The sequence below is a fragment of the Seriola lalandi genome, unplaced genomic scaffold (assembly GCF_002814215.2).
Source record: "Seriola lalandi dorsalis isolate HSWRI2012SDOR001 ecotype SW California unplaced genomic scaffold, Sedor1 jcf7180002053927, whole genome shotgun sequence".
Classification (NCBI taxonomy): domain Eukaryota; kingdom Metazoa; phylum Chordata; class Actinopteri; order Carangiformes; family Carangidae; genus Seriola; species Seriola lalandi.
Window position 1 is genome coordinate 91,197 of NW_019524480.1, and position 8,003 is coordinate 99,199.

At 42.4% G+C, this 8,003-nt stretch overlaps 1 protein-coding gene across 2 annotated transcripts in view; it reads right to left on the reverse strand.

Annotated features, from left to right (window-relative positions):
- The window catches only part of LOC111652151 (CD166 antigen homolog A-like), a 38,847-nt gene extending 30,942 nt beyond the window's left edge, over positions 1 to 7,905 (reverse strand). The window contains exon 1 of one of the 2 annotated variants that reach the window (XM_023402318.2): positions 7,628 to 7,905. In XM_023402318.2, coding sequence (XP_023258086.1) covers positions 7,628 to 7,688 — 61 coding nt within the window. In that variant the 5' untranslated portion in view covers positions 7,689 to 7,905. The remainder of the gene's footprint in view (positions 1 to 7,627) is intronic. The other variant, XM_023402317.2, reaches the window with a different exon arrangement.
- Between the last annotated feature and the right edge of the window lie 98 nt (positions 7,906 to 8,003).

The window sequence follows — 8,003 nt, forward strand, 5'->3', positions numbered from 1 at the left end:
TACCTTTCATACAGCAAGAGTGAGGCAGAATAAAGGTGCAACAATCCTGCCTTGAACAGACTGTGGAGCTGCTGACTCAGGTTGGTGGGAGGTGTGTGCTGTGCCATTAACCTGTTGTTGTGGCTGTCAGCTCGCTGCTAACTGTGACAATGCATTTTCCCTAAGCATCACACTAATTTGTAATCCCTATATGGATGTTTATTTTCTTCCAAACCAAAAATATGTGAAATTATTATTATTTATTATATATATTTAATTAAACTCTTTTTCAAATGAGTCGGTCTACTCCACAGTCTCTCCACGTACTCCCTGGCAACTTTCAAAGTTGCTCCTGGCTGGGATCCGATATTTACACTGGCAAGGAGAAGTAAGTGAGCCCTTTGGAATGATCTGAAGTCATGTATAAATTTGTCTTAAAATATGGTCAGATCTTCATCCTAATTACAATAATGAACAAACACAATCTATTTTAACTAATAACACACAAATCATCATATTGTTCTAGTCTATATTGAAAACACTATTCAAACGCTCACAGTGGGGGTTGGAAAAAGTACATGAGCCCTATAGGGATGGGTATTGGTAAGATTTTAACAGCACTAATACTTTTACTGCTACCGCTTATCAATCTGGTACTTTAACGGTACTCTTATCTGTACTTTATGGGGTAAGTGCGAATAGCAAAAATACTTTCAGGTAACTTTCATGTAAAAAAAAAACCCCAAAAAAAACACTTGAGTTCTGCTGATCATGGAGCATGGCATGCTGCCATGACACCACAGCACATCATCCTAAAGGTGAAGTTCAGTGTTGGTAACATAATGATTTTGTAACTTTCCTGCCTCTGGGCCTGGACAGCTCAATATCATCAAAGGGAAAAACTAATTCTTAAGTTTATCAAGGTATCTAACAGGATAATGTCAGGGGGGCTGTCCGCCTGCTGAAGCTCAGTAGAAGTTGGGTGATGCAACAGGACAATGACCCTTAACATCAAAGTAAATCTGCTAAACCTGGTAGAGATGCTGTGGATTGACCTGAAGAGAGCCGCTCACAACACACATCCTAAGAATATGTCTGAAGTGAGGCAGTCGTTCGGGTCCAAACTCCGTCCTGAACAGTGTGCAGGTCTGATCAGCAGCCACAGAAAACACCACTTTGAGGTTATTGGTTATTTCCACCAGCTGTATGAATGTTTAATGGGTGTGTTCAATAAAGATACAAACCAGACCATTTAATGCAGAAAGCATTATTTGAATACTTAGTTCACATCATTTTTCTTGCTGCTGTAAACCAGTTTGAAATCCAGGAAATAAAATGTAAGATAATAGCGTCATAAGAAAGGAAGAAAGGCCATTTGAAAACCTATCATGATTTCAAATTTAAAGACCGTATCCAGGAGCATGTTTCAGACCTCTGGAAGAGTTCAAGGGTAGTCCCAAGTGTTTTGATACATTGATGACCCAGAGAGATGGGCCAACCATTTAATCTTCTATCTTGTTTCTCACTCAGGCACTAACTGAATGACAGGCTTTTAATTCCAATCAGAGATACACTCTTGCTATCCCCTGTGAAAGAGAGTCTCCCTGAATGAAAACTCCTGTCTCCTACAAGTTCAACCGAAGCAGCATGTAATCAAAGATAGCTCCAGGCACTGCAGGCTGCTGCTGCACTCTATGAAGGAAGGATGGTGGACATTGGCACAACACAAAGAAACAGCTTTTAAAATGGCAAGAATGTGAATACTGAGGTCAAATGGAGACACAAGACCATTCTGTTGGGTCCCAAAGGCAGGACGTAACAGGGAGCAGAGCGATGTTTCATGAATGATAAAAACCGCTGAACGGCATCTGAATGAATAGAGCGACTTCTCAGTATTGCAAAAGAGCTTTGGACCCAACAGAGGCTGATTCAGAAATGAATGGGAAGAACAAAACTCTATGCCATGTTGTTAGTTAGCCGCGAGCTTGAAATTAATGTTTCACCTTTTGCACAAAAGCTATGTCAACCTGACTGACGTCCCCGAGTGTCAGACAAAGTCAAAACAAAGGTTTAATACAATGGCAAACCTCCTGTCTTCCCACTTGACGGTTGTAAATAGGCAGAAATAATTACTTTATTGGAGTGCAGGCATAAATATCAGAGGTTCACTACTGACCCTCTTGTTGGGTCAGGAGGAGCCCCTGCTGCTGGTGCTCCCATGTGGTGACAATCTGCTGTCAGTGGTGGGAACAGTGTCACTGCTTTGTCTTTGTTTTATCTATAAGATACATTTTAATGAGAAAAAGAAGTTCATTAAATGTAATTAACAAGAACAAAAGGCCACATAAGCACCCCTGGATTTCCATACACATGTGCTCCTTTATGGTATTCCTTAAATATTCTCCGGGGTTGAATGATTACCATCACAGTTAATGGAGGCCTCTCAAAGAATTCATTAAAATAGAGCAATGACTCTAATGGAGAATCTGAACAAAGATCCGGGCCTTGTTAAAGATGGGTGTGGCCACAGGCTTTTCATATGGAGGAGAGATGCCCTCCCCACCGCCACCCCCACCGCCCCAGTCAGGTTGCACATGTGAAGTGCAGGGACAGGCAGCAGCTACTCTGTGCCCTCTCCGAGGGGTGTGTGCTGTTCCATATTAATGACAAAGAGAGGAGCGGGAGCAAGAAGTCGCTATCATACACTCATTTGTTTAAAAAGCGCCAGCCTCACAATATAGTCGGCGGGAGTCCAGAGGAATCCAGTGAAAGCTGGGGGCTGCGTCAATGACAAAAGACAGAAACAACCTCACTTTTTGTCTCTGAAACAAGGGCTGCCCAATTTCAGAGTGCCGTTGGTCTTTCACCAAAACCAAGGATACCTTCATGCATTTCAATGGGGGTATTCCTGCATAAAAGAAGCACTACTACATAGCACAGTCATCTCCCTCCTGTGGTTAAGCCTTTCTTTATAGCTGAAACAATAGAACTCTGGTCCCTCCCCTCGGATAACAAATAAACCATTATTTTGCATGGCAGAGCCAGGAACCTGTGTGCAAAATAAGGAAAGTGAGAAAATGGCAAACAGAAAACGGAGACGTTAGGTCTGTTTGGTAAAACATTATGAAGGTTTCACTCTCTATTACATGATCTCGCCTCTGTCTAGACACGTAAACTGTAAAACAGCACATGTAAACGGTCAATAAAGTGCTAAATTCAAATGTCTTCTCTCAACCTGGTCAAATGAAAGCAAAAGCTAATTAAAAAAAAATAGACAGCTGAGGAATGAATTTTAGCTGAGAATATAAAAATTGAATATACCTCACACTCTGGCTCTAAAAGTGGGACAAGCCAATCACCAAACTGTAATTAAGATTCACTTGCTGCTATTTTACTGATAATTCTGTGTGTAAAACTGTCAGAGGCGAACAAAAGACCTTTTCCTTATTGAGTCATTGTCTGAGAGTGATTACTTTTGCCACCCAAGTCCATTCATTTCCTCAAGGCAAAGCTACTCATACGCCTCCTTGCTCTGTGAATCCAGCAGAGAGAGAGTTGCTCCCTGCGACATATAGGAAGCTCAGCATGGTCACGAGGTCGCTCACATATCTTCGCTGCTGTCTAACTATGTCTAATCTAAAGGTGGAGTTTGGTTTAGTGATGACACGTTGGAAGGAATACAAAAACATAAACAACACTCAAACTGTTTAAGAGACTTTCTCATAAAAAAAAAAAAAAATTACCTCTACAAGTTATAATCAAGTGAAGCAGTTAAAGTTATCATCTTGCGCAACGTGAGTGATGGGAACAAACTGCTACTTCTTTCAACAACTGCACACACAAACAGGAATCATAAAGAGACACTCGCCCCCTTCACGGCCCTAAAAACCAACACTCCTCCACCTGTTCAGTGTTCTGCTGGGGGTGCAGAGAAACTAGAGTGTGTGTGTGTGTGTGTGTGTGTGTGTGTGTGTGTGTGTGTGTGTGTGTGCACCACTCCAACCGACAGTGTGATGGGTGCAGGGCAGGCAAAGACAAAAAAACAACAGTAGTGCATGTCTATATTGAACTGTGTTACATCAGAGCTGTGCTCTTATCTGCACAGTCTCACACTATGGATTAATCAACATTTCATTTTAGCTCTACTTTATGAGTCACCTCACCGTATGGTAAAGATGTATGTGTTACTAGGCGGCAAACGGATGCACTGGATTTTTCTCCCCTCACAGAAGCAAAGGAGGTTAATGATGATCCTGAAATTTCCAAATTTTACATCTGCAATAAAACCTCTCTTTATCCTACATCAAAGATTATGTAACAGCCACGTTTTAATTTCATCATAACTTCAAGGATATTTTTAGCCTTTCTGTGGCTTTACATCAGCCAAATTTTCATCTTTATTTTTAGTTACTTGTAATTTAAAGCTAAAGTTACCATGTCAGTAGTTAATTAAGCTCGTTCCTCACATCCAGGCTGTAAAGCGCTGCTGCCAGGGGCGCTGGTAGGAATTCTGCACTCCCTGATGGGAGGTGACACTGGGCTCCCCATCTTAATGCTCCTGTAATTTACAGTGTGATCTGGCCTGTCTGAACAGCCCGTCCGTTGTCTGAGGAGCCAATGAAAGTGTCCACCTTTTCCCCCTTAAGCACCACCTCTGCCTTCTGCTCACATTTCCACTCATTTCTTATTCTGGTCAAGGCCCGAGGAGCACATAATGCACACAAACAAGCACACACAAACTCAGCTCTCCTTGCTGAACATCTGGTTCTTTTTTACATCTCGCTGGTTTTGTGATTTTTGAGTGAGTGATGGCATCTGTCTCACTTTCTACTCACTACTCAGGTTGTTTCCCAATCAAGAAGATGAGCATACAAACTGCGTAATTCTAGAAAAGAATCCACTTCACAGCTTCGCTCTAAACACAGGACTGAGTCCTACAGAGCCTTTTGAGAGATGTAATGAGCTGCCAAATTTGGGTTAAGCACCCCAGCAGGGTATTGACTTGTCTAGCTATCTAGTTTGAGGCCATGTTAACCATTTCTGTTGTAATAACTGAGAGGAAGTATTGATTAATTAGGGGTTTGCTGTCAGTCAGATTACATATATTTTCCTGCTGACTTACATTCTGAAGATTCTCCCATTTCCTCATGTTTTTATTCAGTTACTCATAAATCGATTGTGTTCTGTAGCTTCGCCAGCTAGCCATATGCGGAATTTGATCAACGAAAAAAATAAAGTACTCTAAGAGAGAAAGTCTTAAAGTGATAGTACAAAGTGAAGTACAGATGCAGCATTTCTATTCAAAGCCATCATTCGGTTGAGTTGCCATACTTCTCATGAATACATCTGAATTTTGCAAGAAGGGATACAATACTTTGTAAGTCACAAAGAAATCTCTTTTCAAAGAAGAAACAACCGCAAGCAGTATTCAAACATCAAGAAGAACCCAGCTATGAGCAAGACAAGACGTGCACAAGCACACAAATATACAGTTATACAAAATCTTAGATGAAACCCAAACATACAATTAAAGCCGTCCCTTCCTTTGCCAGTGCATTAACAACAACATTCATGAGACACGCCTGCATATAACCTAGTTAAAGATGACAGAAAGGATGGTGAATCTATCTCAGGTGAAATTGGGTGACCCCTGCAAAAGATTAGTCCATTAGCAAAATGGAGAGCCCCACTTGCTTGACAAGTAATACCAGCTGTGACACCGAGCGCTGCCTGTCTGTTCAGGAGAGGAGGTGGGGTGGTGAGGATGGTGGTGGTGGGGGAAGGGTGGAGACAAGGGAGCGAACAAAAAAACAGATGCATCTTTCTGTTTGTTCTGAGACTAATTCAGGGCTCTGTTTTTCTGTTCTATCTGGTTGAGGCTGTAGCTCGGCCTTTAACGCTGAAGTCCCTGGAGCTGTTACTTTTTCATCTGTTCAAATATAATAAACACAGGCCTGTTTTTTATTACACATATCGATGCAATTTCTTTTATTGCGAAATCCACAACACAATAATCCCCTTCAGTCAGATTTTGCCCATATTGACCAAACTGGCAAAAAAGATGAAGAATATTTCTGGTTTTTTTTTTATAACTCAATCCATCTGTAGTTAGCAAACACACACATATTTTGACCATGACCTAAGGCAGCATGTCTGCTAAACACACAGCAGTGTGGACAACCATAAAGTCAAACCTCATTACCAACTCAGTGCACTCTCCTCCAGTCTCTCAAGCACACGGCACTGCAGCGGCACAGCGGCGTAAAGACACCTTAAAAGGGCCATTCGTTTCCTCTCAAATAAACCACCTGAGCCTGACTGATAGGTGCTGCATGGTGTTAATTTACAACAACAGGCGTCACCGAGGTGTGATGAGGTGGAAGGGAATACAGTGAGATCAACCTCTCCGCCCTTCTGCTATCCAAGGGAGTACTCTGAGCTCCTGTGCAGCTTTGCTTAATGGTCTGGCTGAGTGATCTGAGCACATGGTGCTGCTACCTGTTGGCCTGAGGGAGCAGACAACAAGGAAACCTGCAGAGCAGCTTTGACGTCCTCTGCACATTAAATACCAAGAACAAAATTCACACAAACAGACGAGCTTTTAAAGGCATGCTTTGTCCTTGTTTCGTCTTCTTTCCAGAGAGCTACCACGGGCAACGTAATCTAATTTTCAAAGCATATTTTTAAATCACCAAGTTGCTGCATTGCCATCACAGCACACAGAACCACATTTCTTTGCTAGAACTTGGAAACATTCACTTGGACAAACCAATACAACTGCCCACGTCCAAAATGAGCCCTATCCTATGTGTAATTACTAGAAGGATCCTGTCAGGAGCGCTTTCCCCCACCCAACAGGCAGCCCATAATTACAATAAATCAGACAGGATGTGCACGCAGCATCATTCTGCTCAACAGTCTGAGTTAACAAGGCAGAAAACACATAAAAAATGAGGAGCATCATGATGACATCATGGCATGAGCACATGTGAAGACTGGGTGATGATGACTACCTCACTGCCTCTCCCATGATGTGGAGTAAAAAAAAAAGGGGGGGGGGGTACAGTTCATTGTACTGGCTAAAATTCATGTCACATAAGCAGTTTATACACAGAAAAGTCACTTTTTCACAGGTATGAACATGCATTTATAACATTAGATAGAACAATACACCTTTTATTGAGGAGAGTGGAGTTATAAGAAACTACTAAGTCTCTTTATAGGTGATTTTTAAAGAACAAAAGATAGATTTAGCTTTTTTTTTCATAATTTAACTCGAGGAGAGAAGTAACCACTCTCTTATATGTGGCTTATAAGACACCAAAAATAGATTTTGCACGATTTTGTCATTTAAAAAAAGAGGGAAATATGAATCTGAACCACATAAAAGGAGCATCCCTGAATAAATACTCTAATGTACTACGACTAACACAAACTATATTACAGCTCACTAACTTATAATTAAAAACCACCGGCGACACTGCTCCACTTCTCCCCAAAAAATATGGTCGATAAGCCGGGCTCAAGTTTTGATGGCACCTGCGTGCGACAGACAGCCGGGACTTTCCGCTCATACCTGCGGCTCTATGTGCACGGGCGCACTCCGCATGACCAGCAGCACCGGCCGGTTAATGAGACAATGGCTTACCTCGACTGAGGAGCGTGGTGATGAGGAGGGCGCACACGCAGCAGGCGGACAACAAGTGCATCCTTGCCAGTCTCTCAGGTCCTCGGTCGGTTGTGTGTGTTTTAGAGGTTTGTTTAAACCCACCTGGAGTTTTTTTTTTTTTTTTTTTAAAGAGGTGGATTAAATGCAAACGGTCCTCACGAGCCAAGAAAGGTAGTTCAGTTCAGTTCAGTTCAGTTCAGCTTTGGCCCTTCTCCCAACGTGGCATGTGCTCGACAACTCGCGCTCACATCAGTTCTGGTGGAACAGGTAATTGCGAGGGGCACACAGACGAGCGCGAGGGCGGGGGATACTGTCTGCAGCTCCGCCCCCTCCTCCTCCTCTTCTCCCCTTCTCC